Here is an 18,540-nt window from a genome sequence, read left to right on the forward strand (position 1 = left end):
TTGCCCCATATTTGGGAAGTTTTCTGCTATTACTTCTGCCCATATTCTTTTTATATCATTTGTATTGACTCCTTCCTTCTCATTGATGCCTATTAGTCTCGCATTGTTCATCTTTGCATCATCTTGCAGGTATTGAATTATTTTTTCCTATGTCCTAGTTGTTGTTAAGAGAGCTTTTCCTACTTTTTCACTAGCTGCAATGGTGTCTTTCAGGTCAGAAAGTCTATTTTCACTTTCACGCAAACGGTTTTGCCAGCTTGTGATTGAGGTTTTAATTTCCTATATATCACTTTGAACTTGTTTCATATATTCTATTTCTTTCCTATATTGCTTATTCAGGGGTTGCATCATTTTTATATTCTGCTCCATTTTTTTAAATCAGTGTATTCTTTTTAAGCACTTAGTACTTCTTTGATTATAGTTATCACTACATTTTTTAGTCCCGAAATTATTTCTGATCTGGTTTCTTCTATAGCTTTGTGCAGTTGTTTCTTTACTTCCAACACTATTATTTCAGAGATATCAGGTGTGTGATTTCCAGTTTCTTCAGTGCTAGTGTCTTCTGCATTTGTACTGGGTGGACTCAGGGCCTGAGAAGGCATTTTGTTCCTTCTCTTTGTCATTTTGTATACCACTGTCTTCTGACCTTTGGTGTAGAGCTTAGATAGAGTTCTTACCTTAGCACCAGGTCCGGATCTACGAAGTTCAGATTCCTTCAGGTGGGTGTTTGGATCTGGCTGCTGTGCTCCACTTCTTTCTGCTGCAGCCATTAGAGTTGAACCCTTTGTGTCACTCTGGGAAGATGTTCTGCTCCTGAATCAGCTGGGTGGGTTTTGCCTCTAGCCTCTTTGTAGGGAGTTCTGCTGAAAGGTTCCACACTGGGCCTGCACTCTGGGTCAAATGAGGATTCGCGGGCCCTGGGCAGTCTCATTCACACACCAGGCCTGGGCTCGGGTCAATTCAGGATCCGCAGCCCCGGGTCATCTCACTCACTCGTGGGGCCTGGGCTCTGGGTCTATTCAGGATCTGTGGGGCCCCAGGTCGTCTCCCCAAGAATGAATTTTAAGAACAAATGGAGGTTAAGAACAGAATATATTTGTAGGGGAAAGAAAGCTCCTATCCAAAAGAAGGACAGAAAGGGGGCCCTCAGTAGGTTGTGCCCACGAAGCCATCTCTTCCAGGGACTTTTATAGAGTAAAACCATATGGTGAGGTGGGTCTAAGGTGGAGAACATGGGGACTTGGTTAGGTGGGCATGAGGTGGTGCACAACTATGGTTAACCAATAATGTTCCAAGCACCACTGCTCAGGTAAAGTTGATTAAATCCAGGGCCAAATGGGGAAGCGAGTCATGAATCAAGCAGGCATGAATATAGAACAGGAGCTTGTGGGGCAGCCAGTAGCAGTTGGATTAGTGACTCTTCCTGGCTTCCTCAAGGTAATGGCCAATCCCAGATGCTTATCTTTAGAGAGGTCAGCATTTGTTTGATCATTGGTTTTTAGGTCTGGCCAACAGCAGGAACATCTGTCTCTCTCTCAGTTGCAAAGTATCCTCTCTTCCGCGCTGTCTCCTTGAGGGCCTGGCCCTGTCTGACTGCCTAGGATATTTCTATCTGATTTAGCTTCCCACAACACTGCAACTGCCCTTTGAACCATCTTTTGCAGTGAGGTTGGTACCATGCCTCTTCCACACTGCCCCAGAGAAACGCCCACCCTCGCCCTGGCAGTCACGTTAGCTCAGAGTTTCCCATGGGGCACAGCTCAGAAGAGGGGCAGGCAGCCCAGTGGTTGAAAACCAACAAACAGCGAGACCGAGGCTGCCAAGGCTGCCTGAGAAAGGCACCATCCACACTTCTGATAGAAATGTGAACTGGTACATGGCTCTGGAAATCAGCGTGGAGATTTCTTAAACAACTGAAACTACAAATTCCATTTTGCCCAACTAAACCTCTTCTAGATACGTTCTTAGAACAGTTAGAGTCGTCATGTTACAGTGACACGTGTATCCGTGTTTATAGAAGCAAAGCTTACAATAGCTAAGTCTTAGAAGCAGCCCTAACGCCCACGGGCAGATGAATGGATCAAGATCATGTGGCATTTATACACTGACGAGTATTACTCAGCCTTATATAAAGGTGGAAAGTGTCAGTCATTTATGGGTGAGTGGATAGAACGTGGAGCCACGTTACCAACAAATCAGACACAGAAGGCTAAATCCTGCATGGTCTGTCTAATAAGAAACCCAGAATACAAATAACTTCAAGAGTGAAATAAAAGAGAGAGGACAGGAAACAGGAGGCAGACTGTGGAGACAGGAAGGGGAGAGAGGGAGAGGGCAAAGCCAAGGGGGACAGGCGAGGAAAAGTGACCAGGATGCCATGGAAATACCGATTTGCCCACATGAACCTCGAGGTGGACTGCAAGCCATACTAAGCCTAAGGAATCAGCCAGCCCTCCCAGAGCCACACCCAACTACCAGGACAGGAGGCAGAGAGCCCTGTCCATGCCTGGGCCGGGCCTGACCTCTGACACAGGCTTTCTTGTGGGAAGCGAGGTCCCTGCTCTGAGCTGCCTGTGCCCCGCCCCTACGCCCACTGTGCAGCCCAGGGCTGGACCCTTCACCTGCAGGACCCACACCCAAGCTGTGGCCCGGCTCTGTTTCAACGTGTGCGGTCCCTTTGCTGGCGCCCCTGCCTCTAAGCTTTGACCTTGAGCCCTGCCTCCCCTCCTAAGCCTTGTGCACAGACCCAGCACACCGCTGGCCCCACCCAGGGAGCAGAAGCCCAGGCAGGCCTGCCCCTCCTGTCACATGGGCACTTCTCCAGCACTCACAGCAAATCAGCCTTGCGGTGAACTAATCCCATGTACCAGGTGGATGGGAGGGCCCGAGCCACCCTGGGCCAGCACAAAGCAGATCGCCCTCCCTCGGCCAGCACTGCAGAAACAGGACCCAGGCATGATCCAGAGATGACTCCCCTCCTCCTAAGCCCCAGCTGCTGCATTTGGGTCCAGGCCACACTGACCTCTCCCCTGCGCTGTGCTCCAGGCTGCATATCTCTGAGCCTCAGGATAACTCTGCAGAACAAGGAAGAGATCAATATCCTATTTGGCTCTGCTCAAATAGAAGCTCAGAGAAGCCGCATGACTTGCCCGAGGACACATAGTTAAAAAGTGCAGGCTTCACCCAGCCCCTCAGGCTAGGAGGCAAAGCCAGAGACCTCTCCCTTCTGCTGAGTCAACAGAAACCCGGCCTGGGCTACGCCTCCAGGAAGAACACCGGCCTCCATAGGCTAGAAAAGTGAAGAGAGAACAAGTGAAAAGTCTGCACAGGGCGTTACTCATGGCAACGTGTTTTTCTTTCTGACTCTTCTGCTACCGTGCTGACTTAGGGGCAGGGAAGAAAACGCTGGTGCTTCCTGTTCAAAAAAGTTACCACACTTCCTGTGCGGGCACTCCCGCCCCCCACCCCCCTGGTCCAGGGCGCGGGCCTCTCGCTCCGGGAGATGCACTAGCGGAGTCCAGGGTTCCTGCCTGGCCATCCAGAGCAGCTGGACGAACCCAGCATGGATTCTAAGGACCTGAGCTTTGCTCTCCTGCCATCTGACACCAGCTGCCTCAGACCAGGAAGGGAGCAGCCCCTCTGTCAAGGCCCCAGCTGGAGCAGCGGGGTGCAGGGTGGGAGGAGGAGAAAGGTAATCAGTGGCCTCTGGGTCCGATGTGGGAGTCCTGGTGTGGGTGGCCCATGAGAGACAGCCACCTCCGATGCAGCCCTGTGGCTGAAGGGCCTCTGGCTTTGGTCCAGAGAGGCCTGCGTTTAAGTCACGTGCCCAGCGTTTTCCTGCTGGGCCAGCAGCATTCTGGCAGCAGGCCTAGGGCAGGCAGTGAAGCCCCCGCAGAGAAGGCTGGGCTCCTGCCCATGACCCTTGCTTCCCTCCCGGAGCACAGCGGTGGCAGCCACTGTCACACTCTCTCCAGCTGCAGGGGAGGAGGAAGTGGGCTCTCAGGAAAGTGGCTGAGGCAGGAGGAGGCGGTGCCCACCTGCTGTCTCCCTTGGCAGGGCCCTGGCAAGCCCCTGGCAAGCCCCTGGCACACATACAGAGCTCCCATCCTATGCTCCGTGGTGATCAGGGCAGGGAGCCAGGCAGTGTGGGCGGAGAGCTCAGCTGCTGCCCCGTGGCTGGAGGAGGTGTCCTGTGGGCCAGGGCCTCAGGAGGATCTTAAAGAGCAACAGTGCTGGAGACCGTGTCCGCGTGACTCGGTTCCATTCATGAATCCTGCTCCGTGAAGTTCTCCGCTCTGCAGGACACTCACTGCCTGCGCCCCTTTCTCTTGGCAATGCCAGCCTCTGGCCAGGAGCCCTCTCCAGGCCCTCGATACCCTCTCCAGGTTCGATGCCAGAAAGGAAGATTGAGAGGCACGCCCCGCCCTCAGGAGGCCCTCACACTGTCCCGCTTCGCTGCTTGGCAGCTCTCAGGATCACCCCGTCTCCTGCCAGGCCGTCTTCGCCGCCAGCCTCCCTTATCTCCCTTCGGGGGCATAACCCTTTATAAGGTGGATGAGGAAACTGAAGCAGAGCAGCCACATAACCAGCCAGAGGTTCCACAGTCCTGAGTAATGGAGCAGGGACCTGATGGCAGAGGGTCTGGGGCACAAGAAAGTCTGGAGGAGGAGACTTGGGGGACAGGGAGAGAGGCCTTGGATGGCTACCTGGGCACAGCTGGATCCCAGGGAGGAGAGAAAGGCAGAAACACCACTCTGCACACTGGTGGCTTTCGGCAGCCTACAGGCCAGGCCTCAGCACTGTAGGCAGTGGTGCCCTTGGGAAGAGCTCCATGGCTCAGAAAGGTCACTCACGCAGGTCCCACAGCCACGGATGGAGCCCTCTGGCCATGGAGGCTGCTGGAGGAGATCGGCTGGCAAAGGACTGACTTTCAGCATCGCTTGCCAGCAGCCCTGTGCTGACTGATTTTACCCTCTGGGGCACCTGGTCTTCCCCCCCCCCCCATGTACCCCTGGCCAGCCTAGAATGTCAGCCTCTTGTGCAGCCTGCTTGTGCCAGCAGGCCAGCAGGGGGACCATGGGGTCCAGGTGTTCCTGCTCCATGCTGGCCATGGCACACTTGGGGTGGATGGGGCCAGGCAGGGGCACAACGGAGCAGAGGTTGCTCTCAGGTAAGTCTGTGTCTGTCTGCAGGTCGTTACTCTGAGGAGCTCAGACTGGCCTGTAGGTGATGCCTCAGCCAGGAAAAACGTGCAGACATGGCCCAAGTGTGTGTGCATGCAGAAGTGTGTGTGTAGCTTGCGTGTGCGCGCGTTTCTGTGTGATGTGGGCTATCTCAGGCCTCTGGTAGGCATACAGCTGGGGGCAGTGCCAGGCAGCTGTGACCACCGGGGCTGCAGGCCCACCCTGGGCAGCATGAAGGTCAGCCCTGTGTCCCCTGTCCTCCCTGGGGGACTAGGGCCAGGACAGTTCCAGGGATTGAAGAGAGGATACTCAGAAAGCCTTGCAGTGTGTCGGTCTAAAGTCTCGGTGTGAGGCTGCTCACAGCCCCCACCCCCATAGCAGGTGTGTGCGGGGGTCCTCCTGCTGCCTGGCGGGACCTGGATGCAAATCCTCTGCCTGGCCCAAGTGCATCCTGTCTCCATCTCCCGTGGGCATGGTCAAGCACCCACTCCCCAGCTAGGGCACAGTCCAGGCTTTGGCAGGCCCTTTCTGACGTCGCTCCTCTCCCTCCCCAGGACTGGTCCTGCTGGCTGCTGGCGGCCTCGCTGGTGGGTGCCTTTGGCTCTTCGTTCCTGTATGGGTACAACCTTTCGGTGGTGAATGCCCCCACCCCGGTGAGTGCTTGCGCTTGGCCGGCAGGGGGCGCTGCGCCACGCGGATTCTCAGGCTGCAGGTGGTCAGGGCGCTGCACACCCTGTGCCGGACGCTAGCGGGGCGGGGAAACCAGTCTCATAACAAGAGTGTGGGTATCTTAGGGCAATGCTGGGCGGCCCAAGGGAATTTCCAAGGTCCAAGGAGGGGTCCTGGGCGCTAAGGCCGAGGGAGAAGGGGAAGGCTCCTTTCTGGAAGCTCCTGTTCCCTCCCTTGGCCCGGAATCATGACCAGAGGCCACGCCTGTGCTGCTGAGACCCAGCCCTGGCTCCTGTTTCGCACTGAGAATAGCGCTGGGCTCGATTCTCCGCCTCCTGAACAGGATGGAGGTGTGTCAGATCCCGCCCAGGAAAGAATAGTTGCTGGGCCCCGGCTCGGAGGCCAAGGACTGGCCGGAAGTGCAGAGGGACCGTGGACACTGGGGAGAGCAGGACAGCTCCCGGAGCTTCTAGGGCTTTCTCTGCCTTGGGGCCCTGCACGCCGAGCTGTGGAGTCGCCCCGCACCCTGGGATTTTGGGGAGGTGCCTCACAGGCCAGGACTCTGCTTGTACCAGGACAGATCTGGGTTTTAAAAAATTCTATTAACTGACATTTGTGCAGATTCAGTTGAAAAATTAGTTCTAATGCAAAAAACTGAAGCCAGGAGGCCAGGGTGGCTTCTCCAGGCACTTGCAGCCATTGATCAATCAGTGGGGCTTGATTTTTGTCATTGTAATGTCACCATCGATGGGGTCTGACTTGTCCTGACTTTCTTCCAAAGGACAGCTGGGAATTTGGGCTCTGGCTCCAGTCTTAGAAGCTCAGCGGCCCATTCAGCTGGGTGGGAGGGGCTTCACGCCCCCGCTAGTGGGGCAGTGGGGTGAAATCTGTGCCTGGAGTAGGCGATGTGGGTTTACCTGTGGCCTTGGGAGTGGGAGGAAGGAGCAGCTCATTCTGTCCCTACCCGTCCACTGAACACGTACTTGCTGAATGTCTGTCACATGTGCTTGCTGGAGACCAGGGAAGGCAACCTGGAGGAGGTGGCCTCCAGGCTGAAGGATGGTAGGGTTTCCATAGTGGTCAGAGGGGGGAGCGGACGTGCATGGGAAGCTTGATTGTGCCCTTCTGGGGACAGCAGAGGTGCCACGTGCCAGTGTCCAAGGAGAGGCGAGAAGGGAGATGGGGTGGCAGAAGAGGTGGGAGGGAGGGCGGAGTGGGGAGAGGACCTCATACCTGAGGCTGAGAAGCCGGATGTGAGTGCAGGCACCAGGGCCACACAAGGCCTTGAGGTGCAGTGAGGCCGCAGCGGGGCCGAGCGCCTCAGCACATGCCTTTGCGGGTGCAGGGGCATCATTTATCCCGACGAAACCACCCCCACCTCCTCACGATGTAGGAGGGGCTCCGAGCTGGAGCAAGGGTGCCCTACGCCCCATAACTAGGAGAGAGCAGTGCTGGAACTCAGACCCCAGCCTGTCTGAATGCAGCCTGTGTCCCTCCCACCCTTGTCACTGGCCGCCATTGCCGGGCTGCACAAGCCCAGTGCTCATACGGTCAGCTCAGGCCAAGAATGACCTTGACAAGGGGACAGGCAAGCCAAGTGGGACGCTCATGGGACATCCAGATGCAGCCTTGAGGAAGCCCAGGGCTTCTCCATGTGAGGTTTGGAAACCTGGAGCAGGGTCAGTGAGCTTCTGTGACCCTTCAGAGGGTGACTGTTGAGCCTCTGCAAAGCCGCTTTCACAGCTCTGTCTTTGAAGTGACAACCAACCATTTACACTAGCAAATGAATGAGTGAGGCTGTGGGCCAATAAAAGTTTATTTACAAAAGGAGGCAGGGCAGAAATTGTGGCCTAACAGCTGGGCTTGAGGCTCTAGGAATGGGGTAGGCAGCTGGGGACAGCTGGTGGTCTGTTGACTCATCTGTCTATCCATCCACCTAGTCAGAAGTATTCTGATACCCTTGTAAAAGCTAAAACTCCAAGGCTAATATGCATACTAATCAAATGGATACAGTAATTGCCTGAGTGGTCAAATAGAGATACATTCAGGCTAGAGATACTGACCTGAAACCTGGCAAATAAATAGCCTTAGATCTATACCATGTAAGCTTTGGCCTGTGGAAGAGAATGCTGCTTTTGCTGTGTCTGGCCTCCTCAGTAGTGTCAGAACAATTGGGGTTGCTGAATTGCAGTGGCAGATGTCACCTTGGTCCCTGGGGGCCCCCAAGGTGTGGACTCCACCTGAGGGGCTGTGAGGGCTGGTTGGAGACATTGCAGCTGCAGTGGGGTTCTGATTGCTGAGGGCTGTTCTCTGCCCACTCAGGCAGGTCCCATGGTGGGCAGGCAGGGCAGACACAGGCCTGGGTGGGATGATGACACTGTTGTTGCAAAATCAAAGCCCTTCTTGTGCAGAGAGCCTCCGGGGAGACTGGAGCCCAGACCCCAGGTTCAAGGGACCCACCGAGATGAGGACCAGGCCAGGGAGGATGGAGCACAAAGAAGCGTCTGGTGCGGAGTAGCAACCCAAGATGCATGAGGGTCCTGTGCTGCGGGAGGAGTTCACATTGCCACGAGCCTGAGCGGTTGGCGGTCCTTCCTGGCAGAGTGACCACTGGGGTGACATCAGGAAGAGCCACTGAGGAGGACTGGGGCAGAGATGTAGGGGTGCTGGCCGGAAGACTCATGTGCAGCAGACATCAGAAAGCAGAGTGGGACTTCCCGAGGGGGGAGCAGAGGGCAGCAGGCTGGGCGGCCAGGCTAGCGCTGCTTGTGGGAGGGAGCCTGGGACGCCACGGGCCACAGTGTCCCTGCAAGTGGAGCTGGCCGTCCCTGGCTCCCTGTCTTGAAGAGCAGCAACGGCACAGGAAGTTTGCACCCACCCTGACATCACAGTCCCCCACAACAGGGCCCTCGCTCCAGAGCCCTCACCTCCAGCATCAAGGCCCCAGGCCGTTACCACACAGTTGGTCTTTGGGGCAAGGCTACGTCCATCCTGAGGCACCTCATCTGCATACATTTGTCACTCAGGAAATCCCTAGGACTAAAAGAGGGCATCCAGGTGGAGGGAGACTGTTAGTGGACAAGAGGAAGAAAATAGGAGCAGGGGGTAAGAGTGGAAGGCAGGGCAGCGGGGATGATTGCTGACAAACAGGACATTTTGTAAAGTTCATAGGCATTAATTAAAATACATATTTCTTAAAAAAGGAAGAAGGTGGGCATGGTGGCACCCGTCTGTAACACCAGCGCTCTGGGAGGCAGAGGCAGGAAGATCCACAAGTTTAGGCCCAGCCTAGGCAAGCGGCTTAGTGACATAGCAAGACCCTGTCTCAAAGTAAAAATTAAAAGGGACTGAGGCTCAACACAAAGACCTTGTGTTCAACCCCCAGTATTGGAAAATAAAAATAAATCCTAGACTTAAGGGCTGCCTTGCATCAATGAAGGATGAAGCCCCGTGAAGTTCTGTAACATACGACCATATACTGTGATGTTATAATGTCACAGTGTCACTACACAAGTGTATGTCATAAACACTAATGTTGGTTCAGTGCTTTACTGATGAGAAAAGGAAGAAGTGAGAGAGAAAAAAAAGAATGAATGAGAATGTAGCTTTAGGGATCTCCTTTCTCACCTTCCCCACCCCACTTAAATTAGAACTTTTTAAGAAAAAAAAAAAATCAGTATCCAGAAAAATAACAGTGAGCTGTTTGGCTTTTGTAGCTAATTCCCCACCTTTCCAGTGGCTTCCGAGTGGGCAGTGTTTCTTCTCCTCTGGATTGGTCTGAATCTCCACCTTGCTGTTAGCGTTGAAGCCCAGTGTTTCAATAGATCCATTAACCCAACTCGCCCATCTCCCCGCAGAAGTTGTCCATTCCTTCATTTTCCTCTCCCTGCTTCTGCCCTGAAGGCAGATAAACAAATGACAAAAAGGAAAATCAACATCTCTCGCCACTTGAGTAGAATGCCAGTGCCCAGTGCACTGCAGGTGTTTAAGTTGGTCAACAATTTCAAAGGAACTCACAGATGGGGCTTCTGGCCAGCCCAGCCCAGCTTCCGGGGAGGCGGTTCTGGGAGCCCAGGCTGCGGGACGGCTGAGATGGAGAAGCCCCGCCCATCCTGTCACTGTGGAAACGGGCAGTGGGGCTGCTCCAGTGAGTGTCTGCACCCCAGCGTCTCCGCTCCCTCTCCCTAATGTCTGCCTTTCTCTCTAGTCTCGGGCCTCCACTAGTACAAGGAAATAGCTCTGAGAGTTAATAATGAAACTCCTAGTCTGAAACGCATTCTGTGAGTCAGGAACCGTGTTGCTCACCATCCACCAGCCACACAAGGCAGACACGGGGTGACAGCCTCACTTCACAAGCCAGGGGAGACTGAGCAGGTCCGGAGGCTGTGCGGGTCACAGTGTATTTGGGCTTTGAACGCAGATGGGTCGGACCTGGGCTCCACCCAGAGGACCTCCTAAGGCGGCAGCGAATCCACTCTTTTCCAAAGAGCATTCGTGCATGCTGCCTTAGGCCCTTTGCAGGGCCTGGCGGTGCGCTGTGAGCGTCTTGCTGTGCCCTTGAATGCGCTGCAGCCCAGGAGCTCACGCATCGCACCGCTGCTCTCCCCACGGCCCGTGTACACGCTCAGGGTGCAGCCCCCTAGCAAGGGCTTCCTCAGTTGCCTCGGAGTTTACTCTGGTCTAAGGTGCTGCTTCCTTGTTCATGGTGGAAGCTGCCAGTCACTGTTGGGTGCAGTTTGGTTTAAATCAGAGCTGTGGGAGTTGGGAAGGACAGAGTCCTTCCGGGCCTGAGTGTCAGTGTCTCAGTGTCCAGGTGGGGTGAGTCTGCATCATCCCCCTGCCCTGTGGCCCTGGATGTCTTACTGGGCCTGGTCCACCTGCATCTTTGATTCTGAGCTTCCCCATTTCCTTGAGGTCATCTAGCATAAACACATGTTGCCCTAAGGGGGAGAGCTCACAGAGCCACTGTGCCCCGGGGAATCAGTGCTGCCAGGGTGGGGCAGTGGTTAATGCAGTCAGAGCATGGACGGGGACCCAAGAAGCGGGAGTGGGGCAAACACTGGGGGATGTGCAGATTTAAAGAAACCGCAGCAAATCCAGCTAGGAACATCCTGCTCTGACCCACAGGGAAGACACTGAGGTTTGCAGAGTGCCCACTACGGCTGACACCATATCACGAACTTCAGTACCTCAGCAGACCCCTCCCGCAGACCTATCTGCAAGCTGGAGCTCTTAATCTCATTCTAAGAAAGAGTTATTTTCGAATCACTTCCCAAAGCCACACGCTGAGCTTGTGTTGGATCAGATGCCCTTCGCAAGCCCCTGCAGGCTCAGGCAGCAGCCATAGCCATTTGAGCAGTAATGAAAACACTCACCTTTTCATTCCGGCCGAAGGGCAGACAGGCAGGAAGGAGAGGGGCATGTTAGCACCAGTCCGCTAGAGCACACAGCCTGCTGGAGGCAGCTCTGTGATCTCTCCAAAGCTTCCTTCTGAAGACCAGAGGCTCAGGACTCGTCGTGGTGGGAGGAGAAGGCTACTGGTGGTGTCCTCCCTCCCACTTGGGGCCAGAGAGAAGATGAAACTTTCCTTATGGTTTGTGTAATTACTTGCAACAGTCAGGGTGGCACCTTGCTGCGAAGAGCACAGGGAGACAGAAGGTTGTCCTTGGAGACTGTGGCTGATGCTAGCAGTCCTCGCGGCCTTCTCCTGTGCAGTTAGCACCCATGTAGGAAGCAGCTGGGGGAACCCTGGGTGTGTGGAGGCCTCCTCCTGCCCTCACAGTCAGCAGTTCATCATCCTCCCCAGAAGCATGCAATGGGGAGGAGGAGCCCCCCAGCCTGCAGAAGTCACAGAGAAGCTGGGGTACGGGGTTCCCGAACCACCTGCAGATAGATGCTTCACCAGGAGGACTCTGCACAGGCACATGGTGACCCCCATGTCCCTTCACAGCGAAGGGACAAGGCAGAATCAGAGCAAGGGGTAAATAGAGCCTGAGGGAACCAGGCTCCGGTTGCCAGGGGTCCCCTCCAGCCAAGCCACACAGAAGGCTTCCCATCCTCTCCCAGCAATGAGCTGTCACAGCTTATGTGAAATTTGTCTCCAGGGCAATTCAGCAGAGACCCAGAGTCCAGGGTTTCTAACAGGGGCCACTTGCAGGGGCCCCCTGTGTTCAGCATTAGGAGACTCCAGCCCCCAGGCAGTGCTGGCCACACTGTCCAACCACAGAGCAGGCACCCACAGAGTCACTCTCCCCAGCAGTGGGTCATTCGCAGCCCTTCCTAAACCCGGGTTTCCAACACCAGCACACCACCAGCTTTGCAGTCAGACCTCTCCCAGGAGAGCATCTCAGGCCTGCTGTGTGAACTGTGCCTGTCCAGGATGCCTTGCCGTGTGAATCCAGTGACCTCAGGTTACGGTGCAGGATTTATGTGGCCCTTACGCTGGAGAACCTGGTTTGGTGGCAGCACTTTTACCAAGACTTCAAGCCTCCACTGCATAAGTGTGTATTCTGGTGCTGAGCATCCTCTCCCAGCCCGGGGCTCCGCGGATGTGGCCCCCTCTCTCCTGTGACCTGTGCATATACTCTGGGCCACCATCAGACATCCTACTTAGGAGCACTGTTATGGTGCCTCTGAGAATAACTTCAGATGAATGCGTGGTGTGCTCTTTGTGAAGCAATGAGAACATTAATATCGTAAATCAGGTCACCAGGTAATTCGCCCCCCAGCGGCTGGCAATTTCCTGTCATCATTTGCAGGATGAGAATTGCAGAGTTCAGTTTGTGGCTGGAAGTATAATCCTTGCGTTCTTGGGCCGGGAGACAATCGTGAATTATTAATAGATTCTTGGACCTGAGAAATAATTGTCCTAGCTAGGTGCTTTATTTTACAAATGCAGAAATAGTGACACCACCACCAGCCATTGAGATTTCAGCTTTTTTATTGCGTGTGTTTATGGACCCCGAGCTGTGCCTAACACTCATCTGCACATAAATCTGCACAATAACTCCATGAAGAGGGCCACAATTTCATAGGTGGTGGCCCGGGAGCTCTGAGAGGCCAAGGAACATATTCGGTCACCCACCGGAGAGTGACAGGGCCAAGACAGGTATAAAACAGATGCCACAGGTCCCTACCTATTGAGAACCCCTGGCTGAAGGTCAGTGAAGGTCACAGAGGCCATCAGTGATACGTGCAAGTCTGACTCTTTAACTTTGTAGCCTCATATTTGTTCCCTAGCAGCTTGGACTCTAGGTAGTTCTGGTCATAACATAAATGCTCCTTGAGGAGTTCATAAAGTATTCCATCAGACTCACCATCTCCAACCAAGTGGAGGACCCTCCTTGGTGGCCCCTCCTCATTCACACTAAACTCTCCAATAAGCTTCAGGTTACGTGTGTGATGGGCATTCCAGGCCACAAATCAGAGCTGTCCGTCCCATACTTAGCCCTTCAGTTGCTTCCCAGGGACACACAGAAGTACATGTAGACTCCACAGGCTTTAGGCAAAGCCAGGTACCACCAACCCCACCCCCTGCTCCAACCTTTCTCCCAAGGCGGAGCCATCTCCCACCTCTCTAGGCCATTTACAGTACTCTATGCCAGCACACAGCCACCAGCTTCTGCACCTTGAAAACTGCTGTCACCCACCCCAGTCCCCCTGTGCTGCCTGCTCATCCTAGCCGCAGCCTGGTTCCTGCAGCCTCCTTCAGCTTCCCACCCTCATGTAGTTCTCAGCCATGTCATCATGGTGTCCTTACAGGGCTGCTGTCACCGCTAGAGCCTGAGTTCCTTGAAAGCAGGGGAACCAGAGCTTGTAGGCAGAAGGCAGGATAGAAGCCTGGCTCCCCAGGGGGAAGGGAGCAGATATGTAGAAACAGAAAGAAAGACACAAAGGTGGGCTTCCTGGACGTAGGCCCAGTGGAAATGGAGCCCATGGGCTCCAGGATGGACGTGGCCCATTGTGGGCCTAGAGATTAGCTATCACAGTAATCTGAACGTGATCTTTTATTACAGAATACTTTCTTCTCATAGAATCTGATGAATTTATCCAAAACATAAAAGGAAATCTTGGCAAAGGCCCCCGTGTCCAAACCTGCTACCCTTCATGACTTGGTCAGGTCTTCTCTCCTTTTCAAAGCCTGGAGTCCTAGTGCATTCTTCAAAGTATGGGCTTCGTGTCTGGGCAAACAAGTAAATTTTCTATAACAATTTAGTCCTGATTCCCAGGTGCTGGACACAGTGAGAGTTCTTTACTGGTGTATGTTGGCATTTAGGGTAGGTGAGTAGAGGGCTCTTTCCATGAAGCCATTCAAGGACCCAAACCATTGGAATAGCTTTGGCCGGGGATTTGGTGTCGTTGGCTGGCTTCTCAGGGAATGGTCAGCTCATAAGGATAGAAAATGAGCATGCAGAAGGCAAAGAAGTTCTTGATCCCTTAATGGGCGGAGGTGGTGCATCCCTTCCAGTCATATCCCTTGACAGGGGCCCTTCCAGGTGCAAAGTCGAAGAGCTCTGGCTGCTGTATGGCCCCCTGATTCCACAGGTCTGTGGGGAGCGTTTCCCAACTGAAGATCGCTACCCTTGCACTGGCCTTCCCATTGCTGGGACATGAAATCCAGCATCACCTTAAAGGAGGGGAGGCTTATGCATGAATGCACGGCTTCAGAGGATTTAGTCTGCGACCTGCTACTCACAAGGCAGGGGCACCTCAGCGAAAGGCATGCATACACACGGGAGGTGCTATACACCCTCTTTGTATTCCTATATCAAGAGTCAGAACAAGCCAGGGGATCCATTTCGGGGCCCACCCTGGGCCTGGATCTCGGCTGCACCACACGCCAATGGTGTGCGCTTGGGAAAGCCTTCTGTGGCTTTGGGTCTCCCATTCCTCAGCTGCCACAAGAGAGACCTGTCACGGGGTACTGGAGGAGATGAGCATGCAGGTATCTGTGTCATAGGCTAGCACGTGGCGTGTGGTAACTATGACGAAGGAGATCCTTGCTTTAGTATCATTTTATATGGAGGTTACTAACACGCAGCACAAACTCCATATAAAACACAAACGTGCATGTAAGCACCTGTGTAACACTCCAACTCATGCATTCACAGACACGAGGTTCTAGAAGGCCAAAGTCCAGGAATATTTGTGCAGTACATTAGCTCTGCAGGCTTCCTCGCCTGACTCCAATCACAGGGGACCGTCAGTGGGTCATTGCTAACTTCACAGCTCCAAAAGAGACAGTCACCAGACTTGGAAAGTAGCTTCAGGAGAGCTTTTGTGAGACGCGTTTCCATAGGGCACGAGACCGTGCTGCCATACTCCAGGTGTCTCGACACTTCCCTGGAGGGTTCTGCTCCTGCTCTAGCATTTCCCCAAATTAAAGAAATCTCAGCAGACTCCCCAAGCAACGTTTGACAGTGGGTGGTCGGGAGGCCCTCCCTCTGCAGCAAGGCCTCAGAGTGCAGCGTGACACACAGGAAAAGAGGTGATTTCCTCCCAAACACCATCTTTTGCTTTTCTTAGATTAACTCCAGGGGAGTGGTCACTGCTGGAAATTGCTGTAAGTGAGGTGTTGAGAGGCTCTGTAGCAGGGTGTTAGCTGGTCCTCTCACAAGACACCTGTCTGCTTGAGTTAGTGCAGACTGTAGGGGGGGTCAAGGTCACAACTGAGAATGCACGGCTGAGTCTGTCCGGTGGCAGGAGAGGCGCCTGTGAAACCCTGGCACGCATTCCTACACTGGTGTCTCTGAGCAGCCCTCGCCCTATACGTCCTTGCTGTGGCCCTTGGCTCGTCCTGTACCCTCTTCCTCCCAATGATCCTTCTGGCCTCTTGCCTTAGCAGTTATCGCTGTTTCTTCATGGTGGACTTTACCCTTTGGGGGTTGTTGCTGTTGTCTCTGCCAGGGTTGGATAGAGTGTCCAAACACTACAAGGGCTCAACTGGTATTTCCTTTTAATCAGTTGCACTTAGCCGCAAACTTCCACCCCTTCACTGTGAACTTCAGAGCTCAGTAGTGGCACGAGGGGATGTGGCTCAGGGTGGAGCGTTTGACTGCAGATAGTGTGGCATGGTTGTGCTTGGGCCAGAGGCCAGCAGCTGCAGCGCAAATGCCCTTTGGCAGCACATGAGCCACATGGTCATCAACAAGCGATGCCCCTCCGGGCCCCTGCATTTGTAGACAGGTTAATCACGCCTCATTTCATCACACCTGATCCAGAACTCTATTGCCTCTGAGCCAACACAAGTGGTGTCCTGTGAGCTGGGGAGATAGCTGGCCGGTCTAAGCACCTGCCGGGCACCTGAGTTCGATCCCTGGTACCACATGCCATGCCAGCCTCAGAACCCCAGGACTGCCTTGCTCGCCTCAAAACTTCAGAAAGTGGCAAGAATGATGGGATAAGTATGTTCAAAGCAAGGCGGGAGATTCTGAGAGACATTAATAGCAATGTGTCTGCCTCTATAGTAACTTTCTTAATGTAATTATTCACCGAATGTTTTGATTGCCCCACTTGTCAGAGATTTTGAGCCCCCACTGTGCTAAGTGGCCTTTGTTTATCACTAGAGCTCACAAGAAAGGGAAAGTCCTCTCAATAGGAAGGAAGCTTCTGGTGTGCGGGGAGAGGGGAGATCCTGAGCCCTAAGTGCCCTCAGCTTGATGTCTAGCCATGGATGGGGAGGTGGTACTTGTTCAGGGGGCTGTTTGTAGCATCTGGGTGAGGGTCTGAGGGTCAATGTCACAGGACCCCTGGAGAAAGGGGCTAGTGGAGACTGGCAGTGGGAGTGGGAGAAGCCTTTTGGAAGTAAGGCAAGAGTATTGGTTTTCTAGGGCTGTTGTAATGATGTATCCTGAATGGCTGCAACAGCAGAAATATGTGGTCTTGCAGTTATGGGGGCTGAATCAGTGTCTTGGCAGTGTTGGTCCCCTCTAAGGGCCATGAAGGGCTGACTGACCCACGCCTCTCTCATACGCGCTATCTTTCCTTCCTTAATTTTGGGTGTCAGGTATTTTGTCCCCTCGCTCTAAGGGCCATGAAGGGCTGACTGACCCACGCCTCTCTCATACGCGCTATCCTCGCTCTGTACCTGTGACCCTTGTGCCCTCTCTACCTCCTGGCCTATCTCCAAAGTTCCCTTTTTATTAGGACAACACTTACATTTTTAAAAAATTTATTTATTTAATGCAGGGTCTCACTACACAGTTCAGACTCATAGTGGTTCTCCTGTCTCAGCCTCCCCAGAGCTGAGATTACAGGCGTGTACCACCAGGCCTGGTTTGAGGCCAGCGTGGTGGTCCTGGGGTTCTGAGGCTGGCATGGTATGTGGTACCAGGAATCAAACTCAGGTCCTTGCCCTCGCCAGGCAGGCGCTTAGACTGCCAAGCTATCTCCCCAGCTCCCAGGATACCACTTGTGTTGGGTCAGAGGCCAATGTATTGACCCCAATTTAACATTCTTACCTCTGGAATAAGGTCACCTCCTGAGTACTGAGAGTTTTATCATATAAATTTGGAGGGAAATTATTTAAATTGTGATGGACCAAGATGAGAGAGAATGCTGTAGCCAAGGTACTTGGGCCAAGGGTCAGAATAAGGAATGAATTCATAGCTTTTGGCTGAACAGCTAGAGAATTGTGGTGCCGCTTGCTAAGCTGGCGGGAGCAGACAAAAAAAAGGAATTCAAGGGCAGAAATAAAGGCATCCTACTCTGCAATTGGTCATGTAAGGGACTCACGCCCCAACAGTGGCCAGTGGGACAATAAGAGGTTTTCTAGGGCTTCTAGGAAGGTTCTTCTTAGCCTCAGTGAATCTATGAGAGGCCAGGATTACTTTCTGTAGTCGTGCATAATGTGAAGGCACATGACTGGAATCCCTCCTCCGAGCCATCCTAATTCTGAGTAGGTGCTGCTGCCCCAAGAGCTCAAACTGTGCAAGGCAAAGTGAAGCCACAGGAAGCACCTGCGTGCTTGTCCAGCAGTGCTTGAAGCTCGCCACTTTGCATTCATATGCGTGTCCCCATTGGTCAGCCCTTTGGACTTGGGGTTTCCTGGTACTTGCACCCAAGAACACCTTTCGTGTTACAACATAACACCAGCTCTGTCGGGCTGTAATTTCTTTGGGGTCTGTGGTCATGTTTGGCTTATCTCTATGTCCAGATCATGACCCAGTACTCAGATCATTGCTTGAATGCATCAAAGGATGAGGCAGATCGGAGCCTCTTGTGCATGAAGGCATGGGAGGGTCGTCAGCAGGAATAGCTCAGGGGTCAGTAGTGCTCTGGCCTCTCTCTATTTAGAGGGTAGCTATGTGTTATGGTTTGTGTGTAGATGTCCGCTCAAAGCCTGATGCAGTCATGGACAGCGTCTAGAGTTTGTGATTAATTCATGGACCAATGCTGGGATTATGGGTGGAGTGCTACACCCACCCTGGGGCAGATAATCTGCATACAAATGTAAAGAAGGGAGAGGGGCTTGTTAGCTGCCCCAGCTGCGGCTCCTCCCTTTGCTCTTTTCTGTTTTCTGCCTCCATGAACGGCTGCCCTTTGCCATGTGCCTCTCTGCCTTGGAGCCGGCTGAGTATGGACCGAAACCTCCACTAACTGTGAGCTAAATAAATCTTTCCTTCCTTAATTTTGGGTGTCAGGTATTTTGTCCCAGTAATGAGAGAAAAGTAACTGAGACACTGTGGAG

At 53.5% G+C, this 18,540-nt stretch overlaps 1 protein-coding gene across 4 annotated transcripts in view; it reads left to right on the plus strand.

Annotated features, from left to right (window-relative positions):
* The window catches only part of Slc2a9 (solute carrier family 2 member 9), a 188,691-nt gene that overhangs the window by 49,138 nt on the left and 121,013 nt on the right, over positions 1-18,540 (plus strand). For 3 of the 4 annotated variants that reach the window (XM_023699664.1, XM_023699653.1, XM_023699648.1), the window contains exon 3: positions 5,738-5,836. In XM_023699664.1, coding sequence (XP_023555432.1) covers positions 5,738-5,836 — 99 coding nt within the window. Of the gene's footprint in view, positions 1-3,480; positions 3,692-5,737; positions 5,837-18,540 lie in introns of those variants that run through there. The other variant, XM_004624668.3, reaches the window with a different exon arrangement.

This window comes from Octodon degus, unplaced genomic scaffold, assembly GCF_000260255.1.
Source record: "Octodon degus isolate 3935 unplaced genomic scaffold, OctDeg1.0 scaffold00006, whole genome shotgun sequence".
In the NCBI taxonomy this organism is placed as follows: Eukaryota; Metazoa; Chordata; class Mammalia; order Rodentia; family Octodontidae; genus Octodon; species Octodon degus.